This window comes from Dermacentor silvarum, chromosome 10 (assembly GCF_013339745.2).
Source record: "Dermacentor silvarum isolate Dsil-2018 chromosome 10, BIME_Dsil_1.4, whole genome shotgun sequence".
Taxonomy (NCBI): domain Eukaryota; kingdom Metazoa; phylum Arthropoda; class Arachnida; order Ixodida; family Ixodidae; genus Dermacentor; species Dermacentor silvarum.
Genome location: NC_051163.1, coordinates 137,690,136 through 137,709,303, shown reverse-complemented (window position 1 = coordinate 137,709,303; position 19,168 = coordinate 137,690,136). Strand labels below are relative to the sequence as shown.

General features: G+C 46.1%; 1 protein-coding gene across 1 annotated transcript in view; it reads right to left on the bottom strand.

Annotated features, from left to right (window-relative positions):
- LOC119430984 (luciferin 4-monooxygenase-like) overlaps positions 1-14,869 on the bottom strand; it is a 225,643-nt gene extending 210,774 nt beyond the window's left edge. Inside the window, exon 1 of the mRNA XM_037698452.2 lies at positions 14,816-14,869. Within this exon, the coding sequence (XP_037554380.1) occupies positions 14,816-14,824 (9 nt within the window). The 5' untranslated portion in view covers positions 14,825-14,869. The remainder of the gene's footprint in view (positions 1-14,815) is intronic.
- Positions 14,870-19,168: the final 4,299 nt, after the last annotated feature.

Genomic DNA, 19,168 nt, shown 5'->3' with positions numbered 1-19,168 from the left:
ACCTATAGGAAGTTGGAAGGAAGAATATGTCAAGTTTTGAGGTTGATCAAAGGGATAGCCAATAGACCCAGCGGAATGAAGGAAGAAAACATGGTCAGATTGATACAGGCGTTCGTTATCAGCAGGATCGTATACGTCGCACCCTATCTTAGAGGATACACTGCAGAAAAGATCAAATTGCCTTTGATCAAAGAATGACTAATTAGGAAAATTTATAAACAAGCCGTAGGACTACCAATCAGCACTAGTACTGACAGGCTATTAGAATTAGGCCTGCACAACACAATGGATGAGCTCATAGAGGCGCACCGGATAGCGCAGTACGAACGTCTTTCTAAGACAAAGACGGGAAGACATATACTAGAAAGACTAGGTATTGGGTACCATACTCAACACGGAACCAAAGTAGACATTACCAATGGTGTCAGGGATATGATAACCATTCCCCCTTGCCAAAGAACATGCACCCCGCATACCAAAAATGTAGAAGAGAAAGGAAGAGCAATGGACATACAAAAGAAATTTGGGAATAGTAAAGACGCAGCATTTGCAGACGCTGCTAGATAAGCACAGGCTCGGCTCTACAGCCGTCTTAATTGACCACGAAAAGAAGTGCAAAACATGCGTTAAGGCAAGCACGGCAAAAATCGAGACTGCGGAGGAAATAGCTATTGCGCTAGCAGAATCACAGACCGAAGCGGACGTAATAGTCAGTGACTCTCTGGCCGCAGTACAAAATTTCGCTAATGGCCGAATCTCTCCGGAAGCACTACGAATTCTGATTACAGGTAAGAAAAGTCAAAAAAGGAATGTTTATTTAGTATGGACACCCGTATAGGCGCCTTTTGCCTCGTTGACTCTGGTAGGAAGGTGTCTGTTGTATTTTTGTGTTTTTTTTTCAATGTTTCCTGCCAAAATAAAGATTATTATTATTATTAATATGGACACCCGCGCACACCTCCACCTCACCAGGAAACAGCAATAATAATAAGACGGCGCATGACGTGGCTCGAGGGCTTATAGGACCGAGTCACGGCCGATAATATGGCCGGCACCTTAGCGTCTCTCGAGAACGAGGATGGAGCGGGAATGGGAGGATCGTATGACCAGATTTAATGACATCGCACAACACTACGAATTGCAAAGGTGCATTTTCCCACCGCCTCACAATGAGCTCAGCAAGAATCAGTCTGTCGAATGGCGGCAATTACAGACCAGAATTTATCCGAACCCGGCGATCTCACATCTCATTTACCCAGACATGTGCAAGACAGATAAACGCAAAAACTGTGGTTCTAGAGCCAATCTGGAACATATGCTAAGGGAATGTCGAGGCATAACAAACAATAATGGGGATGCAGCCTCTCGCGATCGCCTCCGCGTGCGCTGGGAGACTGTGTTGCTCAGCTCTGCCCTTGAAGATCAACTTTAGGCTGTCCAGCGGGCCGAGGAAGCCGCCAGGACTCAAGAACTCCTGGCCTTCGCCTAGGCGGGACCATTTGCCGGTCCCACAAACTCGCAGGACCTTTCAATAAATTTCTTTGACTGACTGATTGGAGGTTTAGTCAATCGCCTTGAAAAAGACTGGAAAAAGACTGGAAAATTATCATTTTTTACAAAAGCTTTGTGTTCAAGGTCAAAAAAGTATATTTGGTGTTCGGCTTAAAAATATATGTGATATATCATTATATATATCTACATGTAGGCTATGCATGTGAGAAGTTACAAACAGGTTTATTAAACGCAAAGAAAAGTATTTTTTGAATTTTTGTGTCAGCACCGGTTTTCTCTCTAACGTGCGCCCAAGTTAGCCGACCTGGGTTGCAGACGACAAAGCTGGCTTCGTCTGTAACACAGACGACTAGAGAAACGGTGTCATGGTCTGCGTTCTATTTCCAAGAGACACATGCTCTAACGCAATGCGGCTTGTGCTTGGTGTGTGCAAGGTGAACCATACAGCCAATGCACATGGAATATCATGATGTGTTAAATTCGTCAGGGAGTCCAGACGTTTCATGCAGTTTGCAGTCATGCAAAATGTACGTTTCATGCAGTTTATAAAAAGAAATATTTGCACTTAAGTAGCCAGTAAATCAAGAAAAAGCGCTGATAGCGTCCACGTACAGCAATTGAAAAGAAAGATTTGTCGCACTGCAATACAGTGCGACATATCAACATGCATTGCGACATGCAATGCAGTGCGACATACGGAGAGCAGTAAACTTTGTTCCCTGCTCCCTGGAACCCAATCACTGTCATAAGACGATGCAAGTAGAAAACACCTACTCGTGTAGGCTTTCAGTTGTAATTCAACCGAAAGCCTACACGAGCAGGCTTTCAGTCTTCTGGTGTTGCACGTTACCACTGTTTGACGGCCTGAACATGCTCGGCTATAACATTCATTTGTGCCCTGTTCAAGATGATGTCCACAGGCGTCGTGACATCCACTTTTCGCATTTATGAAAAAAAATACGAGTAGGGGCTACGGCGATTCACGTCGCTTATCTTCATATTTATAATAATAATAAATGCAGTCACAGTTTGTCGAAGAGTTTCTCGGGCTCATTTTATGAACAATGTCTCCTTGCTAGGCGGCAGGACTTCATATATTTATGCTGTCCCTGCCGATGCACGTACAAAATTTTAAAAATATTTTTTTGCGTTTCAGAAACAATACCTTTGTGTAAATTCTAACATGCAAGCATACATGTAGATATATATAATGACATATCACATATAATTTTAAGCCGGACACCAAAGCTACTTTTTTGACCTTGAACACGGTGTTCTACACGTTCCTCTAAAGCAGGAACGAAAGCTCGTTTCTCGTTCCTTCCCAATATTGAAACGAGTTCCCGTTACAAGTTCCTTTAATGCGAAAGGAACGTGTTCCAGTTACAGTTCGAACATTGGAACATGTCGTTACATTACCGTTACATTTTAGGATTCTTTAATAAAAATGTAGTGTCGGATAATCCTGAGGCGCCATAAAATGAGCAATTTAAAACTCACATCGAACTACGTATATTATATGGATTTGAACATCGCCGGCAGCAGATTATCTGGAAATAAAAATAATACAAAGAAATGCTTTTTCAGGGAGCACCGGACATACTCCGGAGATGTCTAACTGCAACTTTGATGCTCGTCTATTACAAGTGCAACACATGTAGCACTTTCCACTTCAGTCTTCAAATGCGCAGTCAGGATACTGCGCTTTCGATGTGCAAACAGAAAGTTGCTCACATGCACCAATATAATTAAATTCGTTGCACAAGAAACCACATCGCAAGAAACAATACGTCGTACATAGGCGTTTAATGAATGCTAATGCAATATTGCAGCATGAGGGGGAAAAAGAAATGTCCAGAATACATATGCGCAACTCAGTTAAGTCCCTTGTTTGATCTCAGCAAGAGTTGCATCTCGATGTTGGTGCCTGAGAGACGAACCCGTTTTTCAAGCGAAGCTTGTATTGCCTCACAAGTGTTGGTGGTGCTGGCTGTGTCACGCTAAAACCCTATCGAAAACGTGTCGAAAACTCGCGTCTCGTTCCCTTGGTATATACCAAAATTGGCATGGAAGGGTACGAATGTATGACTAACATCACTGATAGGTCATGGCGTCCTTCATAAATGTAACGAGTTACCGTTACAGTTCCACCGACCGTTAATGGAACGGTGGCGTCACTCGATCCGTTCCTCCAAAACGGAACTAGTTCCAGGAACGCCGTTCCGTACAACACTGCTTGTGACATCACATGCACGATTAACAATAATAAAATCGCGCGTGGCGCATACTCGCATTGGATATGCGCGTATGTGCCAGGGACAAGACTGAAAGGAAGGAAGGAAAGAAAGAAAGAAATCACGTGTGGCTCATACAGGGGCCGCACATTTGATCTCTGCTCCCAGAGTAGAGCAGGTGCGGGGAAAGCTGCGCCGGCGCCGGATCACGTGACACGCTCGACCAATCAGGGTCGTTAGGTGTGTCACGGGGAGGAAAAGGAAAGGGGCTTGGCGCGCGCTCCACCGGGCTTCCCTCGCCTCAGTTCAGTTTCGGCGTTCTGATGGGAAGTCCCGCGCGTGGTGCTTTCCGCCGAGGAACATGCTGCATTTGTGCGATGGCGCCGGGAGCTCGCTTGAGAAAGGGTTCGTCGTTGACGTACCTACTTTAGCGTGAGGGCGTCCGAAGCCCAGGTGGAACGTCAGCGAAGAGCCGCGGACACTGAGTTTAGGGCAAACGAAGCGGAACGCCTGCGACAGCGTCGTCTTGCCAGAAGCTTCGCTTGCCCCCATTTTCTCGGCATGGAAAGGTCTGGTGATTTTTTCGCTAGCCTCCCGAAAACAAATGTCCCACAGTCACGTGACAAGCAAGCGGCAGTTCCTTGCGCCTCACGTGGTCGCTCACCCCCTCCCTGCGTCTGTTCAATGCCGTGGAACGTTTACAGAAGGAACGGCGTTCCCTCTGACGTTCCTTCATAAATGTAACGAGTTACCGTTACAGTTCCACCGACCGTTAATGGAACGGTGGCGTCACTCGATCCGTTCCTCCAAAACGGAACTAGTTCCAGGAACGCCGTTCCGTACAACACTGCTTGAACACGAAGCTTTTTGCAAGAAATTATAATTCTACCCTCTTTTCCCAGGCGATTAGTTGAACCTTCAAAGCTTCCAATATTTTTCAGCTATACTATGTCAACCGGGCTACCATTCTATATTTAATTTGTGGCGTCTGGATTTTCCCGCGTTCCGTGCAACTTCGCAATTTTATCGGCTTTTGCCGGTGCCAAAAGGGCCCAGTGTGTTCAAATATTTGGCAGTCCCGCCGCGTCAGTGTCTTGCCATAGCCACCGTTTGAACGACTGGATCCTATAATGTGCCCTTGAAAAAAAATGGGGATTGATGCCTTCTGGCACAGCTGGACAAGAACAATACATTTTAGCCAAAGTAGTAGAAGTGTTTTGGGAACGACAATAAACGGGGACAATATGTTTTGAACCTCAACAAGCATGTGGAAGTGTTTTCAACTAAATCTGTGATGCTCAAAAGAACGCTGGTTGATCTAGCGTGAAATGACCCTGGTACATCGGGGATGTTCCAGATACTCCCCATGATGTCCCAAATATAAAGCGCGAGACATCGGCAAAGAGTACGAAGCTATTTCTTCAGTATACATATTCATTTCTTCATACGATGGAATCTTACCTAGCTTTTGTAACAAAAAATAAGTACGACGTCCTTATAGGCGGTGATTTCAACATAGATATGCCATGTGAAACATCAGCAAGAGTTAAGATTGACGCTTCACTTAGGTGCTTTCGAATTACTACATGAACAGTATCCCGCACATGCATGCATGTATTTTTTACAGATATTGACACTGATTTTATTCACCAAGGAGGAACCTGCTGTGATATAAGCGACCATATGCGGATTTAACTGTTTGTGGAAAAAATTATCTCGAAATTTACGAGCCATGACACGCATATAGTCCCGCGTGTTACCTAAAGTTCCCTCGAGAAAGTTCTCTCGAGGTACGGGGATCGATACCCAGCACCTCCACCAAATGTGATATGACGATTTATTAGACAATGACGTCTCACGCAGTCCACGAACGCTGATGGTGCGCACAGCGACAGACGCAAGAGCACTTCTTCCTCTTCTTCACTACAATGCCAATATCCATGGCGTTAACAGGGATGACGTCTTTTTAGAAAAAGATGCGCTCAGTTCATATGATGAATTTCTCGAAACATTCTTCCTCTCCTACAGGAAATACTTGTTTCCAAAATTAAAACGCCAATCGAAAAAAAAGAAAACCATGGATATCCCGTCAATTTCATTCATGGTAAAAAGAAAGAAGCATCTTTATCAATTATTTACGGACCCTAGATATGTTTCGGTCCTCGAGCAGTTCAGGCAATACAGAAATAAATTATTTATCTATATTTATTATTTTGGTCATACTGCTAACCCTCGGTTGAGAGTCGTTACATGGAGGGTACAACGAATGGAATTTACATAAACACACATGCATTTGACGATAATTAAATAACAAGCGAAAGCACATTTATCAATGCAGAGTTCGAAATCATACGCCGTTTTTCTGCACATCACCCGGCAAACTATTCCACAGTCTCAGGAAAGAAAGAAAAACGGAACAAATAAGCACGGGCTCGCACTGGTAGCAGTTGGACAGCGCGGGTTGTTCGCAAGGCATTTTTTTTTTTTTTTTGAAGCTGTTGCGTTATATACGTGTCCTTGTTTATGCTTACCTTTCCATGACACTTCTCCGACTCGAAGTATAGGTCCACTGGGACCGAGTCAGTGGACCTGTACTTCATGCATATAAAGCGTGCTAATATTCGCTGAATACTCTTCAATTTCGCCTTTAGATCCTTCTGATGCGGGCTCCCAACGGCTCTAGTACATTCAAGGACCGGACAAATATAAGTCCTATAAGCCGTTAACTTCACATCTCTCGTCGCTTATGGAGATTTCCTACTTATTACATTCGGATTCAGATTTTATTAGTTCCGAAAAAGTAGTTACATCAAAAAGCCCACTTTCTTGTATGCTGACAAATAGACATTCTTGGAATGTTGATGCCAACTTAGTTTATCCCTTATTGTTACGCCTAAGCAGTTAAACTAGTCACGTTAACCAGAATACTATATTTGCACAAATATGGAGCCTTCTTTTTTGTTATATTAGTGTAAGTAAACTTTTATAATCAATTTCCATTCCCCATTTGCTACACCATGAGCCTAATGATGATTGAAGGCACTTGTTATTTTACCCTGATCATCTCCACGTGTAACAATCGTCGGAAAAAAAGTTTCATTTTCACGGGTGATTCGACAACTGAAGAAATGTCATCTACAGAAGCAAGTACCCCTGAATATACTTGCCAATTACTCAATAAACTATTTTTACTCTAATAACGGCTTGCAGAACATGTGACAAGTATGCTTCAATCCAACCGAGCACTTGCGTATTGATTGCTACATTGCAAAGTTTACAAAGCAGTTTATGGTGGGAGACTTTTTTCGAATGCGGTTGCGAAATCAATGCATATAATGTCGATTTGCTGAGTTCAATCAATAAATAAACACTAACCTGTTAAATTCTAAAATGCAATATTATGAAGCTGACTTTTAGACCACATCAAGCCGCCCTGACAGAATTCAGAACAAACTTCGGTCTCTTGGTGGCCATTGCCCAGTCGGAAACCAAGACAAAATAATTATTGCCGTAATGAATACGAAAGTATTGACCTCACTCAAGAGTTTAATAGGTTTTTAACGCAAGAACAGGCTCTTACTTCTAGTATACGTACCTGACATAAGAAAGTTCACGCACTGGAGTTCTCTGAGTATGAGTAAGAATTGTGCCACTTGCTCATCTCCACTCAGCGTGGTGTCATTATCAATCTTATCAAACGTGATCCTACCAGGGCACTTATCAACCTTTATCGGTCTTTATCAACCATATCAGAATACATGCGACCCTTATCAACCCTTATCTATTGCAATCCCCCTTATGGGACTCGATCCGACTCTTATCAGCCCTTATCGGTCGTTATCAACCTGCGAATGTGGATGTCAAGCCAAGCTGTTGCGAAACCAACACTGCAACTGCTTATTGATGCAATGGTTTATTGATGGTTCGGATGCTTGTTTTGAGCTTGTTCTTTATTGAAACGTACGCGGTTCTGTGTGCTGTATGGGTGATTTCAATGAATGTATGCTGTAATGTGTGGTGCGCGACGGTTATATTTGTGGTGTGCGACAAGGTGCGGTACATTCAAACAAGAAGCAGACGACAAGGAGAGCACGCGGCGCTCTACCGCGCCGCGCCGAAAACGACGACGCCGAACACCGTCCGGCGCGTGAACACGCGGCACAAGAAAAATACCAAAAGAAAGCGAATCCAATCACAAAGGAACACGGAGCCTCGAACAGCCAATGAGAAGTCGACGAATTGACCAGAGCAGCAGAAAAAGGAGCCGCGCTGGCAGTAGGGGGAGGAGTTCCAGAAGCGGCACCAGGACAAGGTCGGCCACCGGATCGGGAGTTGAAGACGGCAGTCGGGTTCCGGACCCGAGCCACCAGGACTTCACCCGGCCGGGGCCTCCTGCCAACCCATTCCTGGCCGCCGCCACTCCATCCGTTCGAGAACTGCTGCCCGAGGCCGGCAAGCGTCTGCGCCCGTGGGCAGGACGAGAGCTGTCGGGCTACGGGCCGGAGCTCCACGACCAGCTGCCCGGCCAGAACGCCGCCGCCGTCAACCCCTGCTGCCAAGCCGCCTACCTTCCCAGGAATCGCCACCCTGCCCGATAATCTACTGCTGCTGCCCGAGGCCGGTGAGCGTCTGCGTCCGTGGGCAGAACCTGAGCTGTCGGGCTACGAGCCCGAGTGCCACGATCAGCTGCCCAACCAGAACGCCACCACTGTCGGCTCGTGCTGCCGAGCTGCCTGTCTTCTCCCACCGAGCCAGAGCTGCCACGCTCTGGTAGCCTGTACGACGTTCCGACACGACTTTTGGTGAGACCAACACCGCTTATCTCGTCGTCTCGTCTCCGCTGCTCCGCGTCGAGACTGTAGTGCATACGCACACCCGCAGCCTGCCCGAACTTGCCTCATAACATTAGCGTTCCAGCTACGTGTTTTCATGTTATCTTTGTGTGTTTGTTTTTATGGGTTAATTTTCGTTTCTAGTTTTATTAAAAGTTTGTGTGTTTCCCAACCAACGGCTTTGTCCTCGATTGGGTTCTGGTAGGCTCCTCCTCAGAGAACCGCCAGAAAACATTAACACAAAAGAACCTGCTCATCACATATGCACTGTGGGCTTCCCTTTGCTGAGCGCTGGTAGCCTCGGCCTTACGGTAGTATGAGCCATTGCATTTTTTGTTTGTTTGCGGAGGTATGAACCATTGCATTCGTCTTACGTGACGGACAAGCGGACAGGCTTCCTCGTTGGGTAGGCATAGAAATGCTTCCACATTTAAAATCAATAACTTGCTTCTTTGTTTTTAAAACCTGTCACCGCATTTGAAGTTGTTTCAGCATCCGTAGAACTGAGCAATAGCAAATCATGCGATGCAGACGAAATGCAGATACGCCCGGTTAAGCATGTCATTCATGCGATTTCGACACATCTAGAATACGTTTATAATCAATGCATAGAAACTGCCAATTTTCCACCAGTAAGACAAATTCCAGAAGTTGTGGTTATTTATAAAAAAAAGTGGTAGTGGTTATCCATAAAAACTTTTCCAATAATCAATTCTAAAACGATTCGATAAGTTTTTAGACAAACAAAGCGCTATTATCGACTCTCAGTATGGCTCCCAGAAGACCTGATCGACAGAATTGGCAATACTAAAAAGAATATAGAAGTCATTTTGAGAGCAAGAACATGGTACTAGGGGTATTTCTAGATTTTACGAAAGCATTTGACTGCATAAATCATAATATTTTGTTCAAGAAACTTGAGTGTTACGGAGTAATAGGCAAAGCGTTACTATTAATGCAGCCTTACTTGTCATGCAGGCAGCAATGTGTGCAATTAAATAAGTACAAGTCAACACTACGAAATGTTTCCTGTGGCGTACCTCAAGGTAGCATTCTAGGCCCGCGTTTGTTCCCACTATACATTAATGATATTTTAACGTGAACTTTCATTCCCGTTTTATTATTTACGCAGAAGATTCCTTGCTCTTTTCTGGAGATTCTGGCAGTCTTACTAATAATTCATGCAAACATTTTGCTAGGACAGCTAGAAGTTCGGCCGCATATAAAAATGCACTGACAGTTAATGACGATAAATCTCGGAGAATATTTTTTCATCAGTGAACTTGCTTCTTTATTAACGAAACAAAAAATTGAATACTTAAAACTGCTTAAATCTCAAAAAATAGGAATACAGCGACCACATAAACCATACTGCATTGAAATCTTCTAAATTCGTAGGTTTCTTGTCACGTTTGGAGGTGTTTTGCCACAAAAAAAGTTCTTAATGCATCATGCTTAAGTCTGGTCGCATATTAACTACCGTACACTGTTATGTGGCACTAATTACTACAGAAACTAACTCTCAAAATCTAGGCTTCCTTGGAAACGTGCTCATCGCATAGTTTTAACAGCGGAGCTGTTTAAGGTCGAAGTTGATCCCTACGGAGCGATGGCGGTCGCAGTTTCGAGCGAAGTGGAGAGAGTGTGAAATGAGGAAGGAGTTGCAGAGAGAGAAAGAAAGAGAGATCGACAAAGAGCGAGACAAAAAAAAATGGCCACATATCTGCTTGCTTCGCTGCAAATGACGTCGAAAGACAATAGTCTTCTGCCGCCCCTGATACTTAACACCCTCTCTTCTCCCCCTCCCACCCCTAAAGCTCTTCCCCTCCCCTCTCACTCCTCCCATGATTCATGCAATAGAGGTTTTGCTGAATTCAATTCAAATTTTCCGCATTCGCCCGGTTCTCGCGCCATCTGTTGGGACCTTTTATTACTGTTGGCTTAAAGCCGGCTACAGAGCCGCGGATTTAGTTTGCTTGTTTTTAACGCGTAGCGTCTCTTCGACACCATTTCTAACGCGTTGACTTTTTCATTTGCTGTGGCAATGCTTTGTATTACCAGCAAATCAAGAGCCTGTTTCGTCCTACAGTGAATTGAAACATGAGCTGCCCACAAACAGAAAAGCGTAACGTTGACGAGAGGTTTGGTTCAGAAATCACAAAAAAAAAATAGACGATCCCACTCGCTGTGGGAATCCGTTTAAGCAAATGATGGTTGCGAAGAATGCTGTTGCTGCTTAGCGACCATTTGTAAGTGCAGACCACGCGACCCACTGCAAGTGAAGCGCTAAAAAGTCAAAGCCGCTTTCTTAAAGAAAGATGGTCGAGCGCGAAGCTTTATCCCATGCAAACTGAATTAAATTCCAATGCCAACGACGACGCAACGAACCCAACAAATGCTGAGCGACCCGATGCGATGCCTATGTGATTTGATTGCTTGTTTAGGATTGTATTTTTCTGAACGTTGAAGTTGAATGAAGATACATTTCGCTAAGTTGCATAGCCTTTATTTTAGATCATGTAACTGTTGATTACACGCACACACTCACACTTTCACGGACGACTCTACACTTGCACAGTATTGCCTTGTGATCGTTGTGGTAGACCGTCAGAGAGGCTCTGCCGTTGCCGATACACGGGATCGACCTTATGGACATGATCGCGCTTGCGCTTACGTTCGCGTACTCGTCCTCGTCTTCAGTGCGCTGCAACCACAGCCTACCCATGGTGACGGCCGGGAATGCATTGCGTGACGCGCGTAATGCAATGCACATATATACAGTTCGTCTCGGTAGCGTGGCGTTGCAGTTCTCATTGTTCTTACCGGTACAACTGTGAATGTAAACTGTCGTAAGAGCTGCTCGCTTCGGACCTATCGAGTCGTCGGCCTGCACTGTTCGGCTCATTCGTTCCCCACTAATGCTCGTGTTTGCTTTAGATTTGTGTGATGATGCTTCTACAGCGGCGTACAGGTGACAAATGGGCGTTGTTTTCGATATACGTTCTCGATTAGCGGCGCAGTAGGCTTAACGAGAGCGTTTGCTCATGTTTGCTGTGTCAGCCTCGAGATAGCGCCCAAGTCTATTAGCGTTAGCGTTAGCATTTTGCTTCCTTCCGCTATTCTAAAACACTACCTTGTGCCGCGCAGTGCAGCCTTTCTTTGCGTTAGCGTTGCGTCGCACGCTAACCCCAACTCAAGCGTTTTACGCTATACTAAAACTCACTAGTAGAGCAGGCCACATAACATTGTCGCTTCGGCTTGTCCAAGCCTTCGTTGTGTCTCGAATAACTTACGCTATTCCATACGCACTACTGAACGCGACGGAATTCACAAAAATCAACACAATGATCAGAAAGGCATATAAGCAGGTGATGGGCCTGCCGATCAGTACGTCCACAGAACGCCTACTACGACTAGGCGTGCACAACACGGCCGAGGAGCTGATCGAGGCACATTTATCCAGCCAGCGAACAAGGTTGGCGGTTACGGAAGCGGGGAGGTCCATCCTCTTACGCCTGGGGCTATCTGCTCCTCTCAGCCATCTGCCGCATCAGACTGTTAGCTTACCCCATGCCATCCGGAGCAACATCACCGTACCTCCTCTACCTCGCAACATGCACCCAGTGCACCACGCACAGCGAAGGGAGGCCCGGGCTCGGGCCATACACGAGCGATACGGGACTTTGCCCTCTACAGCCTACACGGATGCAGGGTCTTACCCCAGACGCGCAGCCACAATAGCCACCGTAATTGTCAACAAAGAACATCGGAGCAGCATTTCGCTCACCCGATACAATCCCCTCCAAGCCGAGGAAGCGGCCATAGCCCTCACGCTCTCCCAAACACAGGTTAAAGTCATAGTGACCGACTCCCAACAGGCGTGCCGCAACTTCGCTAGCGGCAGAATTCATGCCACTACGCTCAAGATTATCAATCAAAATCCGCCAACCAGATCAGTCATGATCATCTGGGCGCCAGCTCATCACGGCATTCCTGGCAACGAGGTCGCCAACCACGTGGCTCGAGATTTGACCCACCGAGCCGACGCCGAAGAATCTGAACCCGAGCGGATGTACCCTCTAGTCTCATACCAAGACATCACACAACACTACAAGCTAACCCGCAGAACATATGCACCCCCACACAAGTCACTACCTAGAGGGCACGAGCGATTCCTCCGAGCTCTACAGGTTAATACATTCCCCCACCCAACCAGAAACCACCCCATAGCCCCTACACAATTCTCTCCGCAATGCCGCTTCTGCGCAGAGCCCGGGTCCCTCAGGCACATAGTAGGCGGGTGCAGAGAGGCACCACTCAATCCTCCGAATCCTTACCACACCAACGAGCTTTGGGAGAGAGCCTTGGCCAGCTCCGACCTCGAAGATCAGCAACGGCTGATTGCGAGGGCCCAGGACGCGGCCCGAGCTCAAGGCATTCTGGAATGAGGACGCCTCTCCAAAGCTGCATTTACATATTAAAGATGTTTATTCTCTTGTCTGCTCGGAGGTTGGCAGCCAAAGGGGTACAATTATTTCGCATTACTTCCGGTTTGCTCGGAGGTTAATGAAGGCTTATTTGGTGAGCCTGACTTGTCACTTGGATGAGCTGAGAGTCGCTCGCGACGTCGTACCTTTGAGAAAGCCTCCTTTTCAGTGGATACATTCTTGACTGTTCCTTTCGAACGCCCATCTCTGTCTTTATTTTTGGACAACTATTGTACGTTGTTTCATGCGATCCACTGCACTTACCACAGTTTGCATTTTCCATACGACAGTTGGACTGATCATGCTACTGAAGGGGCCGCGGAACGTAAGGACGAACCAGGTGCCTCACGTAGCCTAGTTTAACATGCGCAGGCAAGGTGTCGCAATTCGGAACATTCTTGACGCACGCTGAGCTGCCAGAGCGATGTAAGTAACCTAGACAGCGGATGACAGGTTCGTGTCACCTATGCCCATATTCATATCTGAAATACCGCCTGCAGTCCTGTGTTTCCTGTGGACGTTGAAAGAGCGCACTTGATATTCCAAGCATCTGTACATGCTTCAATGACCAGCATGCTTGGCGTTGACACATCAACAGATTGTATATTTCTGATGTTCTTGGTGCGGATTTCATGTAAGTGTACCGGGGCGAATCTCTCGAAGTAGCCGGAAATATTTTTTTTTCTATTTAATGAGTTCAGGTCACCAGTAGCTGCGAAGGACACTTAGGCGATAGTTTAAACAAGTGGAGCGCCCATGCGCTTGAGATGTTGCAGAGCTATTTTTCCATCGGCGATTTACGCCTACTTTGCACGCGCCATCGGAGCCGATATCATTCGTCTCTGTGCAGCTCGACGTGTGGCATCTCTGGTTGCGCGTGCCTCATGCAGCGGCCCAGCATGACGACATCTGGTCGTCAGTTGCGGCTGGACTTACTTCATCGCTACCGAACGCTGAATGAACTGATTTACAGATACCACCGGCAAAAAAATCACAAGATCAAAGGGCCGTTAACTCCAGCTTCCTCTTCGTCTTCCCTATTTATGAAAAGAAAAGTGCTGCGTGCGAAGCGAGAAGGCCGCGTGTACTCTGTTGTCAGCAGATAGTAGTTTCGAAAACCAAGAAGACTGTATGAATAAATGGGAATGCTGATGTGAATGTCACGGAATGCCAAAGAGTTGGCGTAGACAGTGGGTGCGACGGCTAGTGTCGTCGGCAGGCCATTTTGCAGCGAAGCTGCTTAGGGGAGTTCCGCACTTGTTCTCGTGCGGCCATGGTTCCCGACGTACCGCGGCCCTATCAAACGTAAAATGAAAAAAGAACAGCCACCAATGCAGCCTGCGTGCGAACGCCGAACTTTGTCTTGCGTGTACGTTACTCGAATAGACAACACGTTCTTTGCGTGATTTACACTAGACAGTTGTCCGTAATTTCATACGTTTTACCAGCTTTATCCGCGTTTTTTTTTTCAGATTCGTCTATTATTAGTTGTTTACGGAAAGCTTCAGGACTAAGGGGCTCAGTGTTTATTGTGGACAAAGTTACGAAGAGTTGCGGACAACTGAAAAGAAAATTGGGCTAATAGGTTACATCGTTTTTTTTTCTCTTTTTTGCGTGTAAACAAGGCACAATTTCGCATCGATAGATCGCCCACACCTTAAGGTACCCCAGACGTAGGCGGCACTCCGACATGCTGCTACAATTTCGTCTGCATTAAATGAAGAGCACACAATTGTCGAGGTCGGATTACCTGAACCATGGCGTCGAGTTGGCCACACGCTCGCGTTGCTCCGGACAGACTGACGGTAAAATACGTCGCCGTGGGGAACTCGTACCGGCACGGCGGATGTGAACAAATGTACGATACAGCTGCGCAAAAAGGTTATTTCAGTTTGTTCCGCTCTATGTCGCTGATCGGCTTTCTCTCTTTGCGACTTGTCATGCAGGATTGGCGCCTCAATTTGGCGCTGGAGTCAAATGTAGCGACCCGCCAGCTGGTACATCGGAAGCGAGAGCATCATTTGACGCATGTGTCACTCAGGCACGCACCCAGTTTAAGCAGCGAGCCGAAGCACGTCGAAGAGCTTTAGAAACGTTGTGTTGGGCAAGACTACAGCTGTGCGTTTGCCAGCTCATTATCTGGGAAAGAAAAGAACGAATCAACTCCTCTTTTAAGTGGCAATGTTATCCTGTTTAAAAATAAAGAGAGAAGAATACCCGGCTGTCATTTCTCTTAGTGATAAATGAGAAGGAAAACGAATACTTGCTTCATTAACATGGAAAAGATACGGTGCACACGCTAGCCAGACAGAATCTGCGGCAGATATCTCCGTGGCCCGATGAAAATGCATTCCTCGGAAAAAACACGAGAAGCTCTCTCGTAGATGGCTCAATGCAGGCTGAGGAGTATTGGCGTTGTTTATTCATTTTTCATTGATACAAATACCTACATCACCCAAATTGGCTATTACTGTAGGAGGGAAACAATATTAACAACGTAAAAAAGTCATCATCATCATCAACAGCCCATATTTATGTCCACTGCAGGACGAAGGCCTCTCCCTGCGATCTCCAATTACCCCTGTCTTGCGCTTGCTGATTCCACCTTGCGCCTGCAAATTTCCTAACTTCATCACCCCACCTAGTTTTCTGCCGTCCTCGACTGCGCTTCCCTTCTCTTGGGATTCATTCTGTAACTCTAATGGTCCACTGGTTATCCATCCTACGCATCACATGGCCTGCCCAGCTCCATTTCTTCCTCTCATTGTCAACTAGAATATCGGCTCTCCCAGTTTGCTTTCCGATCCACAACGCTCTCTTCCTGTCTCCTAACTGTTAGGCCTAACATTTTTCATTCCATCGTTTTTTGTGCGGTCCTGAAATTTTTCTCGAGCTTATTTGTTAACCTCCAAGTTTCTGCCCCATATGTTAGCCCCGGTACAATTCAATGATTGTACACTTTTCTTTTAAACGACAATGATAAGCTCTCAGTCAAGATTTGGCAATGCATTCCGTATGCACGTACCGCAAACCAATTTTATTCTTCTGTAAATTTCCTCCACATGATCAGGGTCCCCTGTTATTTACATACTCTAGCGACTGGCTGGCGATCCTGAATTATTGTTCCCTTGCGGTAAGAAAGTAAGTGCAGTCAAAAGAGGCAAACAAACACTACTGCAACAAAACGCAGGTGATCAGGTCTTATACATAAACAAATGTTCTTGCTGAAGTGTACACATGTTTCACATAGGTTTCACATAGGAAACCTATGTGAAGAAAAGATCTTCCAAAATTTTTAATCAGAATACTGTCACACGAGTAAATATTGAAACTTTGGTTAAGAGCGCAAACAGACGACCACAAGAAGGGAGACACGTACACACAGGCGCTTATACAGTGGGCCCTTCTTTCTGTGTTTCACATAGCGCCTGTGTGTACGTGTCTCCCTTCTTGTGGTCTTCTGTTTGCGCTCTTAACCAAGGTTTCAAGATGTACCAACTCGCACAAAAAGAAGTATTGACGAGTAAATATGCCGTTTCAAATATTTTTCATGTACTAAAACAACAAATGTTAATTTTGTTTCTACACTCTAAGACAAATTCCGGGGAAAACGGGAGTAACTGGTCTGTTAGTCCTAAAAAGGGCACTTTCGTCCCTCAAAGGACTAACTGCAGAAGTGTGCGTGTCGTGTGCAAATTTTGGGGAGTAAGTGTTTAGTCCCTGGTCGAAAAGAGAGCAACGGCAGGACGAACGGCAACAGTTACTCCCCATGCACTTCGCTGTTTTCGTCCGTGTCATGGAGTGGTGCGCCGAAAACCGTATTGTCTATAAATCGTGAATATTTTGAAGTTCGTGCACTGTCTATCGAACTACATGCAAAGCAGCACTTTGTCTCTTCTTGAGAAAATTGTGTGAAATTTAAAATGTGGAGTGTGAAGACACATGGAAGTCATGGGCAAGCCATAAGTGAACGATACACATTAAATGCGCAAGTCATTGAAGGACTGCCACGTGTTCTTGGTCAATAATACCCAAGTTCCACCCGTTCCAAGGAGATTACGAACTTAACTGAAGCGATATGTAGCTCAAACTTGGCACGCTAAGTGACAGATAAGTTCGCCTTCTCTGTCGTCTTGCGTGTCCCCTATCCGCTCGCTACACGTATGTACGTACACCGCGTAATGTCTCATCGCGTAATCAGGCAACTTTCTTTTTTCAGTCGCATGGTTGCAAGTACACACATCGTTAGACTCTCCCCGCATATCACTCACAAAATGCCAAGTCTCTTGCATTGCCACACCTGCGTTTCGATCCATAACCTTGTCTCAGTATCCTGTCTCGTCAAACGAGCTGTCGTGGTATTGTGGGTAGGGTACCCGACTTGTGAGCGAGAGGACGTGAGTTGACTCCTGCTTTGGAAGCACTTTTTTTTTTTGTCACCTCAATAGCTTTTTTTTTTCTTATCAGCGTGTATATGGCTAATTTCGTCAATTGCATCCTTGCGGAGCATCGGAAAAAATGACCGTTACTCCCTTGAGGGGCGTCGGAAAAGAGCAACTGTTAGTCCCCTTGATCGAGTAACCGCATGGGCAGTAACAGTTAATCCCCTTGCAGTTACTCCCCAAAAGGACGAATGGTTGTGGCAAGTCAGTTACTCCCCAAAAAGACTAACCTCGATACCCCATTTCGTCCTTTATTTCTTAGAGTGTATTTCACATTTATCAGTTCGTTATTGGCGACCCCTACCAACCGGTGATTCTGGCGCAAGACTTGGCAAGACTGTGCTAATCAGCTATTACGTCGTGTGGAATGGCGTTTCTCCCTTGAAGGCGGCGGTTTCATCCGAGTTCTTTTTTTTTTTTTGCGTGTTTGTTCAAAGTGTGGCGTGCGCTTCACTTCAACTTTTGCGTGGCCTAGCGCACGGCATTCATTGGCGAAAGGTGTGAGTGCAGGTTTTTTTGTTATCGTGTAAGTTCAAGGGGCTGCGGCATCCAACGTGCTGTGCCTCGTCGTTACGATAAATGCAGAACGCTCCGCGAAGAAACATCGCGCTATGTTCGTTCACTCTCCGTAACACAGGCTCTAAGTGTCCGACGGGAAGCAAAATTAGTAAGTCAAATGTTTTCTAAATCATATAACAGGGCAATGTTGTCCGACAACTGCTGGATATGAATACATGGTGTCACATGGAATTGCGAAAGATTCTGTGAAAAGGTTTCGCATATGTTGCTATACATTACGACTGCGTGCTGGCCGTAGTGCATTTCATCCATTGATATAAGCTCTGTTTGGTCAATTATATTGGTTGCATTATTCTAGATGAACAAAAGTGAAGTTGCTTTTGAAACCTCTCTGGCTTTGTCATTTATTTCCATCCTATTCGCTTGCCTTTATAAGGAAGCGGAGGTGCGTCTGGTTAACCTCCCTGCATTTCCTTTCTTCTTTTTCCTCCTCCTCCCTACTGGAGCAATTGGCGTCAATGACAGCCTAATTATGTTCACATTAAGACATGCGCCACTCTTACACTTTAATGACACGCTGACACTTCAGCTGAGGCGAGTCGCCAGCTCGCCTCAGCCTCAAAAGCAAAATAGCTGCTGGCGTAGCGGTCGAAAGGCCGGACGCTCAAGAAAATCAAACATTCGCGCCAAGTAGCGTAAGATCTTGACGTAACTGCCATTTCCGATTGTGACTTCACTGTTTTTTGTTTTTGTTTTTTTTTTTTGCTTGCTATTAGTTGTCCCCCCCCCCCCCCCCCCCCATACGTAGATGGCGACGCTTACAACGAGCCGCCATTTTCTTGACATGTGGGCTTCAATGGAAGCTATAGTATACGCTACCAGAGGCTCTATTCTGGACATTCCGCCATTTTCTTCGAGGCATGACGTAGACGTGACGCTTACAAAATGGCGCTGATGGCCCCGATTTTGATGGCCCCACTGATGGCCCCGAGGGCCTTTTTCTCGGAACTGCCGCGCCGCGCCGCTGCTGCTCCGGACCCGTTAGGGTGCCTCGATGCCCAGCGGCGGCGCTGGCATCGAGGCACCCTAGGACTCGTGTACTTTTCGCGCTCGCGAAGCGCGCGGGAAGCGAGGGTCGTCTG